Genomic DNA, 22295 nt, shown 5'->3' on the forward strand with positions numbered 1-22295 from the left:
ATAAACCATTTAATGTGTATATGAGAGAAGAATTTAAGAAATGGATGATTGATGAAACCCAACATGAATTCACGTCAGAGGGAGCTTTAAAATGACCTACAAACAAGTGTGTCAATGGATAAAACAGTCATGCTCTAGAGTGAGAGAAATCATTGTTAAATCTTTCAAGAATTGTGGCACAAGTAATGTTCCTGATGGCAGGGAAGACCATCTTATGTACGAAGAAGACAATGAGGAAGAAGAAGAAGAAGAAGAAGAAGGAAGTTCAGATGATGATTTTCAGGGATTTTAAAGGTCAGTTTGGTTTTATAAACTAAGAATTTTTTTTAGTCTGGCTTTGCAGCCTGATCATAAAAATGGTAAAAATATTGTTTTTCAAAAAAATTACTTGAAAATTAAGGTGAGTCTTATAGTTTGTAGTGTCTTTTAGTCCATAAAATACTGTACTGATCTGAGGACTGCATTTCTGAGTACAATGTAAGTGGTCAAACAAGCTAGCATATTTCAAATTTATTACATAAATGCAACTCATATAAAAAAAGGCCATGCCAGGATATATGCTGGAAAATGGGCAATGGGTATGGTGGACTAAAAGTTCCAATTGACATAGGTGGTCGACTTATAGTGTTCCGCATCAGATTGGTAAAAATTGGGTTTATTCCCCAGAGCTAGGCTGATTTTCAAAATGTCAAAAGAGTTAAGAATTCTGAGAATTATCTTCCTGAAATGATACACAGTGACTCTAAAAGATGGTGTAGAGAACAATTGAAGCCATATCTAGCTGAGTATTCAGTGACTGTCATGGACAATGTGAGCATACCCTCTGTGGAACTGATCAAAGCCCCAACTATGGATACCAAAGTGGCGGACATTAATGCATGGCTGTCCCCTATTAGAGTACCTTATAGTTCATCACACACCAGAGCAGAGTTGCTGGATCTTGTCAATGATCATATGTCTGTGTACTGAATTTACAAGAGGGATACAATTGTGATGCAGCATGGACATGTTAGTCAACCTCCATAGCATTCTCACTATAACACAAAAATAGTTGGTATGGACTTAGGTGCAGTCTTATATTGTGGAGGAGGACAATACATCTAGAAGTGAAGGTGGTGAGGGAGTTAAACCTGAAGCATCCAGCAACTGCATCATCAAAATGCATAAGACCATGGAAAAACTGCAGGACAGAGATTACTATAAATTGGTGGGGACACAATTATGGAACCTTTTGCTACAAATCTTCATGGTGTAAGTCATCTGTGTCAGGCAGTGAAAACAACAGCATCTATTTCTTACATCTACTTATGGAGTTATCTTGGTGATCATGTCTGCAGCTGGATTATAAATTATTACTAGCCAGTTATTCCTCTTTGGGCATATAATATAGCAGTTTTCTTCATAAGACACTTAATTCTATGTAAATACATAATGCAAATACATTGACTGCAAGACAGTATACATCACAAGCAGGTGGAACAACAAAACAAAATTAGCCTTCAGTAGCTCATTAAATGATTTGCATCTGACATCTTTAAGGTCAAACATTTTTACAGCGATAATGCTTTAAACTTATTCTACCTACATGGATAAATAATGCACGCAATGCAAAAAGTTGTTTGATTAATAAAATGGGTTGTTGTTGTTCAAAGACAAAACACTAAACTTGGAAAGTATTTAAAAGAAATGAGTTACACCATCGACATGATTACAAACAACGCTGTGTGTGTGTGTGTGTGTGTGTGTGTGTGTGTGTGTGTGTGTGTGTGTGCTACTGAGAATGCTTCAGCGGAACAATATATATGCCAGTATAAATCAGCTGTCAGAATGCGGCTCTGCACAGAATGTAATCCTCACCTGCCTCACTCTGGATTCTAGCAAAGTTTTCATTTGATACTATTGATACTATTTGTTTTCCATTTCACACTACACTGACACAGAGAGAAATTAAAACCAATTTGGCATTTAAAAAAATGAACTGTTATGTTCATTAAAACTTAAATTAATTTTTAAAACAAAAATTAATAATAAGAACCAAACAGAAAACTTACTCTGGGACATCCGATGACTTAAGAGGTGCAGCATCTGAAAAGAGCTGAACTTCACTACGAGCTATCTTGCTATCCAGAGTCTCCTGTGTGTCCAATAAGCTGCTCACTAGGTTCTTGGTACCATCTTCCACCTACCACATAGTTAACATATAATGTTTAATGAAAAATGAACAACATGTAAATCCTTAAAAAGGTATATCAGCTGATACAATGGCGAACAAATTAATGAGCATTTTGAGATATGTGCTTTATCTGCTGGGACAGAAAACTGACCCCACTTATAGACGTGCTTTAATGCAATGATTCATTTTCTTCAACAGGTTAAAATCAAGAGAGGAGGAGCAATATATTGCCAAGGACAGACAAGATAGGTCAGAGGGAAAGCTAGTTGACAGCTTGGAGGAAGAAGTAGTGCCTTACTGTACAGAGGGAATTGACTCTGGCATATAGTGGAGCAGTGGATGTGTAGGAGATAACAGAATGTGTGTGTGTGTGTGTGTGTGTGTGTGTGTGTGTGTGTGTGTGTGTGTGTGTGTGTACTAGTCAGTTATTAGGAAGGACATCATCTAAGCACTTAGTAACAGTTACAGTCATGTTAATGTCTCTCTCAACCACTCAAAGCCTCAACTACACAGAGTCATTATCCTTACTCCTGTCATTATTTTAAATAATAAATAAAAAAGGATAAAAATGGTTATGTGGCATATAGCACGGTGGAAGTAAGGTATTTGGCTTAAAGATGCTTTGACAATTTGCATTTGAATATTTATGCTTATTTATTCACGCAACTTCTTAATTAGGCTGGGTGGACACAATCTCAGACCATTTCCTTACAAAAAATTCTCAGCTGGTAACCTAGAATCAAACAGCACCCAAATCAGCAGCTAGCTCTTTTAACTATGTGTTTAGGCCAGTACTCTTTCACTACAACTCCTTTATTTACTCTGAGTTAGTTCTCACCTTTGACTCATTTTTAATAGTACAGAGCCACACTGCAACAATGAAAGTGTGGGAAGTGATCATATCTGCAATACACTGACAGAAAAAAATTCCAACTCTAAAAAAATAATCAATGTCGAGTAATGAAGTTTCAGGAATACGTTTGTCTAGGTTACATATTTAAGTGATTAACATTGTGAGCTCACAAGTTAATGTAAGCACAAGAAAATGTGTGAAATGCAGGTATATTAATAACTGGTGTAACAACCAGAATTTTGAATGTAAGCATGTAAATATGTGTGCATTATGGTGTACAGGTGATGGATGTCAGTTTGTGGGATGGAGTTCCATGCCTGTTGCACTTGTCGGTCAATAGAGGCGTGGTTAATGTTGGTTGTGGATGACACTGAAGCTGCTGTCTGATGATGTCTCATGTGTGTTTGATTGGAAACATATCTGGTGTTCGAGCAGGTGAAGATAACATGTCAAGACACTGTAGAGCATGCTGGGTTACAACAGTGGTATGTGTGTGAGCATTATCCTGCTGAAAAATATACACTGGAATACATAATGAAGGCTTTCCCAGCCAGATGTTGCTGATGAGTCTTCTGGTCAAAGAAACTTTTCAGTTCTTGACATCTTTGGAGGTGCTCCTGGCAATGGTGAGTCTTGGTAATTGACCATTTAGAGAGTGCTCTCCAGCTATCATACAAAATCTCACACCCCAGACCCCACCCCCTGGTGTAGGTCCACTGTGTCCACAAAGCAGACAGTTTGGTTGCAGACTCTCACCTTGCCTCCTCCTAACCAACACATGGCCATCATTGGCACTGGGACAAAACTAGCTTTCTTTAAAGAACACAACTGACTACCTCTCCGCCCTGCAATGAGCTCTCGCTTGACACCACTGAAGTTGCAAATGGTGGTGGTTTGGAGTCAGTAGAATGCAAACTACAGAGTGACAGGCTCATAGCTACATCAAATAAACTATAATAAAAAGTAATACATAAGATAAAGTAGCATTTGAGGAATACTCCAAGTTCTACGCCAGGAATGCTCCATGTTCTACCTAAGACAAACAGGCCGAAATTTCAACACCAGGTACACAGAGCACATTAAAGCCTACACACACACACACACACACACACACACACACAAATGTATAATACAGAACACCCATCTGGGAAAGTAGAGCAAAATGTCAAAGCACTCCACTGACTAGATAAAGGGCATAAAATGGCTTTGTTAAAAGAACTGGAGATATATTCACATTAAAGTAAATATGAAGACAAAATGTTAAACAAAAAACTTAAAAGTGAATTGGTGAATTTCTTCAGATGTTTTGACAATATACTTAAATAAAAATAGTAACACATAGAAATAGGCAACATAGTAAAAAAGATGTAAGCAAATTATAATCCATATTGTTAAGATAAATATGTACTGTGCAAAAGCATGTCATTCTTTTTGGATGACCAGTAACCTTATCTCTGTCAACTACATCTAAAAACATAACTGTTTGTTTATGTAAGTTATTCTCAATGTATGCTGTACACGAAAGGTTGCATGTGGTGTTCTTCCAAATTTCACCACTAATTACACATAAAAATTGATAACTTACTAAAAATTAAAGCAGACTCTCAAACATCAAACACTTTACATAAAAATGACACTGTGCAAAGAGAAAACACACTTGAAAATAGGAATCATTTCCCGAAATGCACAGTGTGAAATATGAATAAAAGAAAATCACAACTGTAGCAGAAAAGATATTTATAAACAAGCCCATTGTCCTTGATGTAACTGATTTGTAACAGTTCATTAAATCTCTGTGATTCTACGAGGCTGTCCGGAACCCAGCCTTCTTGCAACTGTACTTTCCTGTGAGCATGGTCACCAGTAATCGTGTACAGTGGCTGCATTACTGTGAAGTCTTTCAGTATTATCACAAAAGGAACGTCTGGTTTCACAATCACACAATCTCATTCAAACTCAGTGAGCTGTTGATAATGGCACTATCATCAACTTAAAGGCCTTCCTGACTAATATCTACACACTACATTCAGTCTCGAAGGTAACAAATGCTCATGACCATTACAGAGAATATTTAAAGTACACCTAATTTGTATTCTCCTAGTGGCACCACTCTGATGGGACTGGTATGAAATTTCAATAGATGTCATGTTTCAGATGCAGAAACATGCCTACCAACTTTTGTTTATCTCATACAACTCATTCTTGGTGTTCAGACTTTCTTTTTCCATAAGTGCATTTTTTTCAAGTTGCTTAGCACTTTGTGGAAGCAGGAACATCCATCTAGTGGCTCTCCACAGTACTAAAAGAGCAACAACTGACTTCAAGCCACCACTGCTTGGAAATAATGCACTATGAAGCAACAAACAGGAAAGCTGTGCTTGAAGATTCTTCTTGAGCACAGAGTGTTAGGGAAATTACTATGCGCCAAAAATTTCTGTAGACAGCGACCGGAATGAGTTAGTCCACTGTGGCTGTGGCAAATAACTGATAATCACGTTACTTCCATCTTGACTACTGCCAAAATATATTTTTTACTTGTGTTAAATTTCATGTTTATCTTCCGGATTTGTTGGATGTGCATAAAGCTATTCTTTTTTCTTCTTTTGTTTCATATGGAGGAACAATTTCAACTATCTTCCAGTCTACAAAACATTGTACATTATTTTATGTGATTAACCTTTTTCTGTTTTCATTCCCGAAAACTGTCGCTTATTGAGATTTCATAAACAGTGTTTAACTACCTACTTCCTTCAGTAGTTGATTAGATACAAGATTTTTTTTTAGAGTAACTGAACTTGATTTACTGGAAAATAAAATGGTGCTTTCTGGTAGAACACTTCAAAGTGGTGATGAAAGGAAGAAGCTTGCTATAGTGAAAATCCATTTATTTTGAGGAGTGACTACGGAAAGAGATATGTAATTTACTTCTTGCTCTATGATGTATGTAGCTAGTTTTATCTATATCATGCTTCAGGAGACTGGAAGGATATATGGACTATAAACTCCAGATGAGAGTAAGCAACTTAGGGGAGGCAAAATGGCTGTTTACGAGTACTGTGTGCTTGCTTCCTGAATGTGACGTGGGTAGTGCTGCAAAACTACTTACTTCCTTATTGAAAATGACGCAGTGTCGTTTGCTCATTTATATCCTTCAATCTGTGCTTGTATTTTATGTCAACCTAACTTTGATGTAAATAACAGTCTAGCATAGAAAAAAACAAGTCTGAATCTTATACAGGTTGTAATAACACGCCAATATCAAGTGTGTCTCAAAATAACCCAATCAGTAAACAAAAATGAGCCAGAATGAAATAGGTTTAATATATTCAAATTCAAATGTCATGCAATGCTTCACTAAATATATCCATGAAACAGTTGCAAATTGGACATTGGTAATTTGAGTAATGGCAAAACAATCGGGTTATGTTCTTGCTATTATACTTCATTAGACTATGGGACCAACAGGTATCACATTGTGAAAATTATTGAGAAAATAATGGTATGAGGATAGAAAAATATCCCCCATAAAGGAAAAACAGCAAGCAATTAACTGGCACAACCACACGCTGCTGAACACTGTAGCTTGGCATTCAGATTTGTGACAGGGCGCTTATTGTCCAGGACTGCTCCTTCCCCAACTTAAGTGCACATGCGCACCCTATCGCAACATATGGGTGCAACCAAAGATGCCCCCTACACCCCATGATTTGATTTTCTATCCTCATGTCACTGTTTATTTTAAATAGGGAATTCAATGATTAAACTAGTTCGTGCAAATGTGGCAAATTATATTTTCAAATTTTTGTCCATCTCTTCCCTCTGTATACCTCCATCTTCAACTGACCTGTGTGCAACCTGCCCACTATTCCTTTTCTATCATATATATTTACCTCTAAATTGTATATCTGTGCTACACACATTTACAGTTTACCTTTTCCATATACGAATGGCTGCCACCCAGTTCAACGTATACAGCATCTTTGTCATACACAATGCCACCAATCCCACAAAATGGAGCATATATAATCCTCTCCTTCTCCACAAGACTACGTTTCTTCAATTTATCAGGCAAAGGGCATGGATCAGGCAAGAATGATACGTCCTTGATCTTGAGATCGCCACAACCTGGTATACAACAAGAAAATTTTACAAAAATATATGGCAGTCCAAAAAAAGACACAGAGTTATATTTGTACTACAATTAAGTTCATTAATTACATTGTGTTAAAGTATACTTACCATTAGGACCTTCCTCCCCCTAATTCTGAACATATTTTACACCCACCCTCTCTTTCTGTCTCTGCCCCTCTCCCTTCTGTTTTCCACCTGTCTTCTATCCCTATACACTTCCCACATGCCTCATGCACCTCCCATTCCTCCCCTCTCTGCATACATTTTCTCCTCCCCCTCACTCTGGGCATCCCCCCCCCCCCCCCTCTCCCGCACCCCCACTGATCTCCACCTGTCCACGGCCATGTTCATTGACACTTGTAGCCTCTGCAATACAGCTGAATAAGGCACGCCAACACCATCCAACATGACACACCTATCATGCAGAGCAGCCTACATATCGGGCCCAGAACACTGTTTCTTGCCAGACACGTAGGCTGCCTTGCACGACAGGAGATTTAGACACCCAACGTATCATACATATATAAGTCCCTAACAACTTCCCAGGCAAAGACACATAACGAGCTGTTAATCCTGATCATAATTTGATGAATTTGATGAAGATAAGCATGAACACGGAAACCTCCCCCCCCCCCCCCCCCCTTGACTGGCCAATGACCTCAGACAAAAACCTTACTGGACAATTGTAGCCCCTTTCCTTTCAATAAAAAGAAAAAGACACTGCAATACTGAATTGCTCCTCCATCATCACTGACACATCTAAGCTCCTTCCCTGAATTATATATAGTGAAAGCATGCTTTGGGTACAATTCACACATTAAGGTTCACAGGTACTAAAAGGAAAATAAACAAGAAATTGTGCTACACCATTTTGGAGGTAATCGGGAGGGCTGTGATGACCCATATAGTATGCCATCATCTCCACACAATCAAGTTGACCTCTACGTGTTCATTATGAACTACGGAAAAAACTCAACAGGATATCAGTGCACTAAGAAAGTGGAAAAGGGAACACTTAAAATGGTAGCTGGATCAATGGTGTCATGTTCTCTTCACAGACAAGTGCAGAATTTCTTTGACGAATAATGATAGGAGCAGAAGAGTGTAGAGACAACTAAGTAATAATGCGTATTTCAGGCACACAGTCGCAAGAGTCCTGCAAGTTTGTGGGTCAGTCAAGTTATAGGTCTGTATGAAGTACAGATGTCGGAAGTGCTTTACCAATATTGAAAGTAATTTAAGGGCTGTGCAGAACAAGACAAGATACTCTGTCCTATTGTCCAACTCTAAAGCCAAGACCGCAGCAACAGGTACATGTTTTGAGATGGAAATACCAGAGTAGTTGACGCCCACTTCATGAACACCCCTCCTCCAGCAGGCAGTGATGAATCGTACGCAATGGCCTATGGTATCTGTTGACAGATCCAACTGACGCACTTTCAATGTGTAGTCACAACAATCCTCCTCACACACTGGACGAGGTCAGGAGGGTTGCCATAAAAGAGTGGGACAAGCCCACGGAGTAACAAATTGACCACCTTACACGCAGCATATCAAAGAGGCTCCACACTTACACTACATGGGGTGGAGCAGCTCTGTCCTGAATGTTACCCAGCAGGAGAGATTGATTTCAAAGGAGACTACTTTCAAATAGATTGTGTTTATTTGGTTATTGTTCTATCTATCTCTGTTTTTACACAGCTAGCCGGCATGTTAAGGCACTGCTTCTGGGACAGGGGGAGTAGGGTGGAGATGTGGTTGGGTGGTGTACAAGCCCGGGATTGAATCTGTCCAGTGGATTAAAGACAAGATTCGGTGTTCCGGCCAACTTAGATGTGATTTTTAGACAGTTTCCCCACATCCCACTATCTAATTACCAGGCTGGTACTACAGTCCTGCCTCAGATATACTACTTGATACATTTAGAAACCTTTCATATATTTCCACATGAGTAATATTACATGCAGACAGTTGGCAGTTGGGGGTACACATATTCTGTCCTGGGCGGGGGAGGGGGTTGTTTGGTAGGGATAACAGGGTGGCGACAGGAATGGCATCTGGCTAACCCGTAAATCAACCTTGCCACAGCCATTATTAACCATGATGACTCTGCACAGACATGGGACGAAAGCACAAGAAGAATGAGAAAAAAAATCTTTTCTCTGTCTCTCTCTTAAAAAAAGTTTCATAAGAATTATTCTTCTCAAATCTAAGCTAACATGCATTTACATATAACCATCCAAGTAGTGTAAAACATTTGTGAGCAGTTTATTTCAACAGGTACTTGGCAAGGAGCATCAAAGCAATAGAGCTGAGAAATATTGCAAGATAGCACTGGACCACAAAAAGGGTACACTGGAAGCAATACTACATCACATTTGTAAATGCTACTTAAATGCGATAAGTTGACCTTCCAAATTTAAAATGTCTGAAAATCCATGTTTCTGAACAGTATTACTTCAAGTGGCTTAAGTAAGTCAATTACATCAAAAAGAAAACTACTAATTTCTTTTACAAGATAATTCTGCACCATTAACAGCAAGGTTTGTTAAGCAGCCCAATTATACACACTTTTCTTTTCTTCGGCTTCACATTCCACATGTTTGGAGTCACAAACAAACTGCTCTGACTAGCTGGATATAGAAGTTGCAGAAGGAAGGAGAATGGAGACATAGCCTGCAGCACCATTGAGGAAATCACTACAGTCGTCACATGCATACTGAAAAAGTCAACTTTTTATGGTATGATCAGTAAGAGAACTTGATCCTTTCCAAAAACAAAATTCAGTACAATACCAACATTACTATTTGTACCAAATGGACAATTCAACTGAGAAAACTGTTACAATTGTAGGGAGATAAAAGGGCTGGCCAGTAACTGTGTTCATGAGATGCTATTCCTAGTACTGTATTAGAAACACTTAAAGTAAGAATACTAGCTCTCTCTCGTCCTCACAACAGATGAGTTCCTCTCGTCCTAGGGCATGAAGAGACAGATTCCTCTCTTCCAACATTCCCCACCCAATCTCTCTTCACTTCTTGAAAAAGGAACATACATGCTCAAAAAGCTACAATTAGTATCTTCTACTTTAAGTATTTATATTGGTTGTACTAGGAACTTCGTTGCATAAAGGTAAGTACAGGGCAGCCATTCTGTTCCCCAGTAAGTTTAAGATGTGTGGTGTAACCCATGGCTTCAAATAAATCACATAAAAAAGAAATTATAAACAGATCTCACAAGAAGAATATTCTGTGTAGTGAAAAAGACTTACAAAACTAATTGATTATTGATAATATGATGTAAATGGACAGATAAAAGGTCTACTCATCACGCAGCAATAGGGGAAAACACACACACATAAAAAGATTTAATGTTTACAAGCTTTTGGAGCCAGTGGCTCCTGGCAGAAGTGTTGAAGGGGAAGAGGGGTGAAGGGAAATGACTAGAAAGGTTTAGGGAAAGGGGTACAGTTCAGCCACCCAGAACCCTGTATCAGGGAGACTTATCGGATGGGACGAAAATTAAAGACTGTTGGGGACTGTACCGGATGAGCGTTTAAAGGTGGAAGACAGGATAATAATAATATTAAGCTGTCTTCCACCTTTAAGCTATCAGGTTTTCAAATCTCATCCAGTGCAGTCGCCAATGATCAGTCTTTCCTTCTCATCTCATCCGATAAGTCTCCCCTGACCTGGGGTTCTGACTTTTCTGAACTGTACCTCTTTCCCTAAACCTCTCCAGTCCTTTTCGTTCAACCCTCTTCCTTCCCCTTCAGTTCTTCTGCCAGAAGAACAAGCCACTAGTTCCAAAAGCCCATAAATGTTAAGTCCTTTAGTGTGTGTGTGCTCCCCTGCTGCTGCTTGGTGAGTAGATTTTTAATCTCTCCATTTACATTACACTTACAAAACTGAAATAAATGAATTCACATTTGGATAAAGTCTATTGGTTTTGCAAGTTATATATGAAATATCTCGCTAGTAACACAAAAAATACACAATTTGGAATCCAGCAATATTACACAAATATATTTAATCTACCTGTTTACCTGGTATATGGACACTACTCTTCTTGTTCAGAGGAATCCCTCGCACAAAGCCATATAAAGAGACTGTCCTGTCAACTTTAGGATTCTGCCGTAGCATTTCAGGTGGTGTTAAATCTTCCATTCTGTCCACTATATAAATAGAGAATACTATGATAGGAAATCCAGGACGGAATAACAACAATATAGAAAAGATGGGTTGCTACTCACCACATAGAGAAGGTGTTGGGTTGCAGACAGGCACAATAAAAAGGAAACTAGAAATATTTTAAGCTTTCAGGCAAAGTCTTCCTTCAAAGTAGAATGCTCACACACTCAAAGAGTGGCCAAAGACAGTGGTCATTTGCATGAGAGTTGTTGTCACATGAATGTGTGAGTGTTCTGCTTCTGAAGAACACCTTTGTCCGAAAGCTGGAAGTATTTCTAGAAGTCTTTTTCCTCGTGCCTCTCTGCGACTCAATGCCTCCTGTACATGACAACGAGTAGCAATCTATCCTTTCCATACTGTTGTTGAATATTGCAATAGTTACATAACCATATGAAATAAATCTTTCAAAAATAACACATAAAATTTAAATATATTACTAAATTATGAGACCAAATTGCTGCTCAGTACTTACCTTCACAAGGAAAAAATGTTCGGTCTGCCGACAGACACATATAAACACAAAAGAGAGACATTCCGTAACTTTCCAAACTTATAGTTCATTCCTTGGGGCAGGAAATGGTTAAAAAGGAATGGCAGGTCACTCATATCCCAGAACAAGAAAGACAAACATGTAGTTAGGACATGGTCTATTCTCCTCCTCCTCCTCCTCCTCCTCACTACAGCCGCGTCTATCTCATCCTGGAGTGTGAGTGACCTGTAATAAACATTTTGTCTCCTGAAAGTAAGCACTGCCCAGCGCTCTAGTTTATTAGGTTTCTTCACTGAATTTTCTTTTAATAATTAATTTATGCACCCCAGAAGTAGTAGACAGGTACGAGTAATGTGTTACTTGCCTCATCCTCAACTAAAGGAAAAACCTGACCTACAGCCCCTGGCTGTGGGTAGTGAGCAACACTTCAAGCACTCAACATAAGTGGGAACTGAATGTCTCCCAGAACAAGGACGCAATCTCTATGAAGTGCTGGTGGTCTCCTCGGAGGGCTCACCCTTGTCCTTAGGATGAGAAACTATCCTTGAAGGTTGATAAGCCACCAAAGCCAATGACATGGAGATGAGAAAAGTGATGAGAAATTACCACATTAAACATTGGTTTCGATATCCTGTTCTTAGTGACTGTGGCTGTATCTCATAACAAACGTATCTTTACTGATCATGGGTTTCAGATCCCGAGGTCTGGCAGAAGAAGAAGCAAGCCTTCTCAGGTCGTCATTCCACAAAATCCTCACAGCGAAGGAGTGTAGAGACCAGAAAAAGAAGGAAAAAGATAATTTAATGTATGCACCTCGAATGTGTGAACAATGTTAAATTCTGGAAAACTGGATGATGTCAGAAAGACTATGACTGAAATTCCAATACTATGCTATCAGCAGGTTCTGATAGAGAACTTGGTTCAGTGTGGACTCCAAACTACAGTATAAATTGGCATTTTTCACATCAACAAAACACTGCCAGAGGTGAAAGAAGTGATAAATGACACAAAAAAATCTGGACTGTCTGAGGCTCAAACCACAAACATTTGGATTTGTAATCTGATGCTTACCCTCTGAGTCAGAACAGTTTGAGTGAAACTGTATTGCACAAAACTAAATACAACAATTCTTCAATGTTCACAATTCTTTCCTGCCAAATAAATGTTTACAATCAGTATCACTAAGAAAATACATAAAATTAATTTGGGACTGGTGTAGAAACATGTCGATTCCATGATATGTCAAAATATTCAGCAACCAGTTGCATAAAAGAAATTTGATTCCTTAACTGCTTTCAGGCACTTAGTGTCCTCCTTCATATGGTTATAGCTAATGGATTATTTGTGAGTGTCAACATAAGATGCATGCAGCATATTCTCTGGTTATGTGGTTCATAATGCATGTACAAAAATAGTATAAAGAAGCCAAACAACAAGTTCAGACAACCTCAACCGTATGTCTACATTTGTTGTTTGGCTTCTATATACCGTTTTAGTACAGACACTATAAATAACGTAACCACAGCAATATGTTGCAAGCATCTTACTGTTGAGACTTGCAAATAATGCAATAGGTATAGCATTCTGAAGAAGAACTCTAAGTGCCTAAAACCGGTTAAAAAATTAAATTTCTTTTAGGCAACTACTTGCTGATAATTTTGATATATACAACTGCAGTTGCTGAAGATTAATAAAATACTGATTCAATAAATATGAAAATCATGAACAAGAAACAGGTACCACATATACCACATCTACTACAAATAGTCAGCATTCAATTTCACTATCAAGTGAAATTCCTTACAGACTACAGAATTGTGTAAAAATTTACAATGAGAAAGCACTTAACAACTGGAGACTGAAAAAGTGTTTTACACATGATAGACAATCGATCAAAAAGTATCAAGAAGCATATACGAGGAAAAAAATTTAACACTAAGATATTTACCACAAAAATATGTTAACACAAAATGATACTACAGTCCCGGAAATGAAAACATTTTGCTTCTCAGGCAAACAAATATACCTGCTTCCTGTAGTTGTGGCCCCAGCAAGATTTAGTGGCTTTTTTCTGTTAGACCAAACAGAGTCAATAGTAGTTGCTACTGTCCCTATGCTAGCACTTCTCTCTGGGTACTGCTATGGCCGAAACAATCACCTCAGCTTTCAAATTCAGTGGCAGACATGTCAAACATCTGAATTGTGTGTAAAAATCTTTCATGTTTTTAAATAAAAATTTTCTTTTATAGTGTAATAGAAGAGAAACAGGGAAAGGTTTAAGTTTATTAGACTGACCTACAATCGTACTGGATGAATTTGTTGTAGTCAGCAATGATGTGAGTAAAGTGCAAATTTTGACATACAAAGACATTTCAGATATCGTTCAGAGCTCAAAATATCATGTTGATGAGGATGACAAAATTTAACAATGAAATCAACATTGTACTTCCTGTTCCCGCTACAACAGAGATGCAAACATAACGAGAAGTACATGCAGCTAGCCAGAAGCTCATTTCAGTGACAAAATGACTGAAATGATGAACGTTCTGGCACACTTAATACTAAAGAAGACATTGCAAAAAATAATAATGTACTGTGTGTAAACATTAATTGTATTTACAAGTGTAATTTTTAGGAGGAAATTAAAATCTACTTTAATATAATTTGACAGAAAATACATACAGTTTATTTTTGACTGCACTGCCTAACACAAAATTCTTTCAATAAGTAACAATGTTTGGTCACGTCAGTTTCTTGTTACATGTTTTTCATTGAAATAATACATCATGTGAGAGCCAGCAATAATTACAAATAAAATCTACTACCACTGACACAAATTCTTTACAGACAAATGGAAAAACTGGTAGAAGCCGATCTTGGGGAAGATCAGTTTGGATTCTGCCGAAATGTTTGAACACATGAGGCAATACTAACCCTACGACTTATCTTAGAAGATAGAGTAAGGAAAGACAAATCTACATTTCTAGCATTTGTAGATTCAGAGAAAGCTTTTGACAATGTTGACTGGAATACTCTCTTTCAAATTATGAAGGTGGCAGGGGTGAAATACAGGGAGCAAAAGGCTATTTACAATTTCTACAAAAACCAATTGTAAGAGTCGAGGGGCACGAAAGGGAAGCAGTGGTTGGGAAGGGAGTGAGACAGGGTTGTATCCTATCCCCGATGATATTCCATCTGTGACACTTAAAGTAGTAGATGAGTTTTGCTATTTGGAAGCAAAGTAATTGATGATGGTCAAAGCAGAGAGGATTTAAATGTAGACAGACTATGGAAAAGAAAGCGTTTCTGAAGAAGAGAAATCTGCTAGCACGGAGTATAGATTTAAGTGTCAGGAAGTCTTTTCTAAAAGTATTTGTAGGGAGTGTAGTCATGTATGGAAGTGAAACATAGACGATAAACAGTTTAGACAAGAAGAGAATAGAAGCTTTTGAAATGTGGTGCTACATAAGAATGCTGAAGATTAGATGAGTAAATCATGTAACTAATGAGGAGGTACTGAACAGAATTGTGGAAAAGAGGAATTTGTGGCACAACTTAAAGGTATCGGTTGGTAGGACATGTTCTGAGGCATCTGGGGATCACTAATTTAGTATTAGAGGGGAGAGCGTGGAGGCTAAAAATTGAAGACAGAGACCAAAAGATGAATACACTAAGCAGATTCAGAAGGATTTAGTGTGAAGTAGTTACTTGGAGATGAAGAAGCTTGCACAGGATAGAGTAGCATGGTGAGCTGCATCAAACCAGTCTCTGAACTTTAGACAACAACAACAACAACAACAACAACAACAACAACAACAACCTATTTACTGTGAATGTAACAATACTTCACCCATCACTGACACAGTAAATGTTAATAATCTTACACTGGATAACCTAATGTATCAACGAAAATAATTAATTTTTGAAAATATGGATAGATAAATAAAATCTGTTCACCAAGTGGCTTTTGAAAATATGATGCAACTGGTTAGATAAATTGAATAACCTAAAATATTTATGTTGTAACTGATGTGCTCACTTAGTTTGATGGGAGTAAGTGAACAGAAAAGCCAATGTAGAGTGGAATGATGAATGGCAGATCTAAAATTGATCTTGAGGAAACAAGATGAAATGTATAAGCAAAAGCCTGTTACTTATATAAATGACCTTTAATTTTTGAAACTATATGACTGAATACAGGCCTTGGGATAATAAATATTCTTGGACATTTTAAACAAGTGAGCTTTAAGAACTTTTGCATTACAATTACGATTAGAATTATTGTTTTATCAATATAAATTTCATTCCTCACTTCTCAAATAGGTTTGTAAATTCTCATACTTTTTCTCCATGACAACACAGAAAACATTTTATTTGTAAAACTTAAAAATTTTGGCCGTGATAATACGGAGGACTTTTACGAATGAAGATTGCAACTGTCATCAAGCATTTTCATAGCATTTAGATGGCAAATACAATAATGATACTGCAATAACAAAACATGACACAAAGCAACAGGAATCAAATTATATGTAAAAATCACAAATCACTGCAGCATCAAAATGCTTCCTTACCGAGAACGTAAGGGTGAGAAGTACGCCAGGTCAGTGGACGAAACTTCATGACAGAAATGAAACGGCCCAGATTACGTATTTCATTCCTAAGATATTCTCCATGTAGCAAGCCAGAAAGATAAAATAATTTTGCACCAGCATAAACTTCAGTCCAGAAGCGATGTTTCAGTGTTTTTTTAGTTCTTTTCAGCTGCTTTGCATTCTTAAGCATGTCCAGGTGAGTTAACACACCCATCACACGAGGCATTCCATGGACCTACAACAAAGAGAATACAATTTCAGCCTATATTTCAGCACCACATTAAAAGTACACAGAAAGACACACTGATATGGAAGTGAAAATCATGAGCATACAGTTTTGGGTTCATGTGTTTAGTTTTACACTTAATGTTTAATTAACTGGGCATTAACAATATAGGCTCATTGTTCTTTACATATAATGCATATTGGAAATTTAGCATTGTCACAAACTCTATTCAACACCGCATCAACCTGTGGTAAATGGAAGAACATCTAAGCGTCTTGCTGATTTGTTCACTTCATAACAACAGGTTGTTGTTGTTGTGGTCTTCAGTCCTGAGACTGGTTTGATGCAGCTCTCCATGCTACTCTATCCTGTGCAAGCTTTTTCATCTCCCAGTACCTACTGCAACCTACATCCTTCTGAATCTGCTTAGTGTATTCATCTCTTGGTCTCCCTCTACGATTTTTACCCTCCACGCTGCCCTCCAATACTAAATTGGTGATCCCTTGATGCCTCAGAACATGTCCTACCAACCGATCCCTTCTTCTGGTCAAGTTGTGCCACAAACTTCTCTTCTCCACAATCCTATTCAATACTTCCTCATTAGTTATGTGATCTACCCATCTAATCTTCAGCATTCTTCTGTAGCACCACATTTCAAAAGCTTCTATTCTCTTCTTGTCCAAACTATTTATCGTCCATGTTTCACTTCCATACATGGCTACACTCCATACAAATACTTTCAGAAATGACTTCCTGACACTTAAATCAATACTGGATGTTAACAAATTTCTCTTCTTCAGAAACGCTTTCCTTGCCATTGCCAGCCTACATTTTATATCCTCTCTACTTCGACCATCATCAGTTATTTTGCTCCCCAAATAGCAAAACTCCTTTACTACCTTAAGTGTCTCATTTCCTAATCTAATACCCTCAGCATCACCCGACTTAATTAGACTACATTCCATTATCCTTGTTTTGCTTTTGTTGATGTTCATCTTATATCCTCCTTTCAAGACACTGTCCATTCCATTCAACTGCTCTTCCAAGTCCTTTGCTGTCTCTGACAGAATTACAATGTCATCGGCGAACCTCAAAGTTTTTATTTCTTCTCCATGAATTTTAATACCTACTCCGAATTTTTCTTTTGTTTCCTTTACTGCTTGCTCAATATACAGATTGAACAACATCGGGGAGAGGCTACAACCCTGTCTTACTCCCTTCCCAACCACTGCTTCACTTTCATGTCCCTCGACTCTTATAACTGCCATCTGGTTTCTGTACAAATTGTAAATAGCCTTTCGCTCCCTGTATTTTACCCCTGCCACCTTTAGAATTTGAAAGAGAGTATTCCAGTCAACATTGTCAAAAGCTTTCTCTAAGTCTACAAATGCTAGAAACGTAGGTTTGCCTTTCCTTAATCTTTCTTCTAAGATAAGTCGTAAGGTCAGTATTGCCTCACGTGTTCCAGTGTTTCTACGGAATCCAAACTGATCTTCCCCGAGGTTGGCTTCTACTAGTTTTTCCATTCGTCTGTAAAGAATTCGTGTTAGTATTTTGCAGCTGTGACTTATTAAGCTGATAGTTCGGTAATTTTCACATCTGTCAACACCTGCTTTCTTTGGGATTGGAATTATTATATTCTTCTTGAAGTCTGAGGGTATTTCGCCTGTTTCATACATCTTGCTCACCAGATGGTAGAGTTTTGTCATGACTGGCTCTCCCACGGCCGTCAGTAGTTCCAATGGAATATTGTCTACTCCGGGGGCCTTGTTTCGACTCAGGTCTTTCAGTGCTCTGTCAAACTCTTCACGCAGTATCGTATCTCCCATTTCATCTTCGTCTACATCCTCTTCCATTTCCATAATATCGTCCTCAAGTACATCGCCCTTGTATAGACCCTCTATATACTCCTTCCATCTTTCTGCTTTCCCTTCTTTGCTTAGAACTGGGTTTCCATCTGAGCTCTTGATATTCATACAAGTGGTTCTCTTATCTCCAAAGGTCTCTTTAATTTTCCTGTAGGCGGTATCTATCTTACCCCTAGTGAGATAGGCCTCTACATCCTTACATTTGTCCGCTAGCCATCCCTGCTTAGCCATTTTGCACTTCCTGTTGATCTCATTTTTGAGACGTTTATATTCCTTTTTGCCTGTTTCACTTACTGCATTTTTATATTTTCTCCTTTCATCAATTAAATTCAGTATTTCTTCTGTTACCCAAGGATTTCTACTAGCCCTCGTCTTTTTACCTACTTGATCCTCTGCTGCCTTCACTACTTCATCCCTCAAAGCTACCCATTCTTCTTCTACTGTATTTATTTCCCCCATTCCTGTCAATTGCTCCCTTATGCTCTCCCTGAATCTCTGTACAACCTCTGGTTCTTTTAGTTTATCCAGGTCCCATCTCCTTAAATTCCCACCTTTTTGCAGTTTCTTCAGTTTTAATCTACAGGTCATAACCAATAGATTGTGGTCAGAGTCCACATCTGCCCCTGGAAATGTCTTACAATTTAAAACCTGGTTCCTAAATCTCTGTCTTACCATTATATAATCTGTCTGATACCTTTTAGTGTCTCCAGGGTTCTTCCATGTATACAACCTTCTTTCATGATTCTTAAACCAAGTGTTAGTTATGATTATGTTGTGCTCTGTACAAAATTCTACAAGGCGGCTTCCTCTTTCATTTCTGTCCCCCAATCCATATTCACCTACTATGTTTCCTTCTCTCCCTTTTCCTACACAACAGGTATATTTCAATAAAATATTATTATTTCATGCACAAATAATTATTACTCTATTGTTTTAATTCTCCCCCTTAATTCCACAGAGGAGACAATGAATGCAGATCTAATTGTAACGTTAGCAGAACAGTCACACAACTGATCTAAAGATTTCATGGTACCATTGGTGGTCTTTGGATGTTCAATTTCATTAAGAGAACTGTTTATTCATCCATTCACAAATGACTTATCAAAAACCTTTTGAAACTGCTATAATTATATGTGCCTTTGTCCAGCTTAGGTTTGGTTCCATGTAATGGTGCATATAACTGTTTCACACAGGCAGATTATGTTTGCTTCGTGTAAGACTAAATATTTCAGTACATCATTGTTTCACAGCAGGAATGGTGCAGTATACATTCCTGGGTTTGTAAAGTTTTACATTTGTGTCATACATTTAAAAAATGCAACTTCTGAAAGGCAACAGAACAGAAGCCACAATGAATAAGTTTTCTAGAAAGTACAAAGGATATGCCAAGGGAAGGACATTGGTTTGGGCATGGGCTGGAAATGTTACGTAGACTCACAAGGTATCAGGTGAGTTCATGCGGAGAACCGCAAGGTGTGGCAGTGCGTTGACAGTGACTGTGTATGGTCACATGAGGCGCTGCAGCGTGGTACTCAGACGCTCCAGAGTGGAAGGGGCGATGCAGCCTGCTGCACAAATAAAAGGCGCGAGAGCATAACCTATGAGAGAGTTCAGAACAGATAATGGTCCAGGAGCGATGTCTAATTAGGTCAGACCAAGGGCCTGGACTTTTAATATTCACTCTGGCTTTGTTCACACTCAAACTTATCCACATATCCACTCCATAGGATTTCGCAATCAGGAGTAGTGTACATTCACGTACATCTTTATCCAATTCTTGCGCAGACAAGCAATTAATGATTCTAGTTATTCAAGTCTTGTCTGTTCTGGTGTCACCACAAATGCCAGAATGAAAAGGCGGAATGCAAGAGCAGAGAAGGCTGTGAGGAAACTGCGGCCAATGGTGCACAGAGTTGGACTGCACCGCGCCCCCTGCATCAAGTCCATATAAATAATGCTCCTGCTAGCCTCGACCGCTCAGATCATCCCAAGCCTGCAACATGATTAGTGCTACTCTGTCAGATCCATATCAAGTATTTCCTTGGACTCACTGTATAGCAAGAACTGTACTGTTTTCACCTCGCCTCTTGCTAGTGACATTTGCTGTAAAGAAAGTTAAGTATTGTCAGTTTGGTTTCTGGAAATAAAACTACTTATGTTATATGTTTGAAATTATTGTATAGCATTCCATGAACGCCACATCCTGTAGGCACCCTAGTAGTAACGAGTGGGCAAGACCCCACATGGTCATTCAAGTTTCATTAAAAGAACTGTTTATTCATGCTTTCACAAATGATTCTTACCAGACTCCTTTTGATACTGCTAAAGTTATTTGTGTCTTTGTCTGGCTTAGGTTTGGTTCCATGTAGTGGTACATATAACTGGTTCACACAGGCAGATTATGTTTGCTTTGTGTAAGACTAAATATTTCAGTACATCATTGTTTCACAGCAAGAAAGGTGCATTACACATTCCTGCGGTTTCAAAGTTTTACATTTGTGTCACATATTTAAAAAACCCGATGTCTGAAAGCCAACAGGACAGAAGCCAGAATGAATAAGTTTTCTAGAAAGTACAAAGGAGATGCCAAGGGAAGGGCATTGGTTTGGGCATTGGCTGGAAATGTTACATAGACTCACAAGGTATCATGTGGAGAGCCGCAAGGTGCGACACTGCACTGACGGTGACCATGTATAGTCGATCGAGTTCCATAAATCTTTCAAACTTTCAGTTAGCCATCTCCATGTTAGCTGACTGGACGGACCTTCTCCAGCAGCCAAAGTCACTGAGCGACTAGACCGGCCGCTAGATGCAACATTTGGTTTAAAGCACAGTCAGAAAGTCCTAATGGATGAGATTCCAATTATCCCTGTTAAAGATGTTCTTTAGATACAACATGTACAGAAATTAAAGAGGAACAGATGAATGAGGTGAAAAGTGTAAAGAGCTTGGGGTGCTACAGAACAACGTAAGTACAAAATGGAATGATCACTGGCATCTGTCATTGCAGAAGAGGATACTTCCAGACTTTGTGACTTCAGGTAGCAAGTATGGTTCTGCCTGTAATTTTTCAAAGTTTGAGTTTCCAGCGTAACTGCAATCTGCTTCCTGCACTTCTGGTGCTGTCTTCTTCCAAAATGAAAGATATATCCTTAATATAAATGACATATCAAGACAGACAACAAACAGCATTATCTCCAGTTAGTTATACACGGGATAGGCAAAATAATGTGAACAATGGTAGTAATGGGATGGTTGTGACTGATGGTAAACAACACAGGTAAGGCATGTGTCGCGCTGGACTGTGCATGTTCAGTATGAACTAAGCATCAGTCCAGGTTGTTTACGAGTATTGCACACTTTGTATTTGCATTCGGAGGCCAAGGTTGATGTGCACTGAAAGATCTAACAGAGGCCCAAAGAGGGCACATTGTGGGGGCCTGATCATCTGGGGCATCAGTAACAAAGACAGCCAATTTGTTGAATCTTTCAAGAGCAACCTTTTCAACAGTCATGAAACCTACACAAAACATGGAAATACATCATTGTGTAAACGTAATAGTGGGTGCAAATAAAAACTAAATGACAGAGGTCATTGAACACTAATACAAATGGTGTAAAAACAACACAAAACTATGGCAGCTAAAGTGATTGCAGAGATCAACAGCCATCTTCAAGACCCCATATCTATCGACACTGTTTGCCAAGAACTCCATAAAGCAAATATTCATGGATGAGCTGCTATACCGAAACCACTAGTGAAGACAAC

At 38.4% G+C, this 22295-nt stretch overlaps 1 protein-coding gene across 2 annotated transcripts in view; it reads right to left on the reverse strand.

The window, feature by feature from the left end:
• The window catches only part of LOC126418861 (ribosome biogenesis protein BMS1 homolog), a 109385-nt gene that overhangs the window by 44352 nt on the left and 42738 nt on the right, over positions 1 to 22295 (reverse strand). For both annotated transcript variants that reach the window (XM_050085853.1, XM_050085854.1), the window contains exons 5-8: positions 16412 to 16667; positions 11203 to 11331; positions 6958 to 7151; positions 2052 to 2182 (exon numbers count right to left, since the gene is read on the reverse strand). In XM_050085853.1, the coding sequence (XP_049941810.1) occupies positions 2052 to 2182; positions 6958 to 7151; positions 11203 to 11331; positions 16412 to 16667 (710 nt within the window). The remainder of the gene's footprint in view (positions 1 to 2051; positions 2183 to 6957; positions 7152 to 11202; positions 11332 to 16411; positions 16668 to 22295) is intronic.

This window comes from Schistocerca serialis, chromosome 9 (genome assembly GCF_023864345.2).
Source record: "Schistocerca serialis cubense isolate TAMUIC-IGC-003099 chromosome 9, iqSchSeri2.2, whole genome shotgun sequence".
Taxonomy (NCBI): Eukaryota; Metazoa; Arthropoda; class Insecta; order Orthoptera; family Acrididae; genus Schistocerca; species Schistocerca serialis.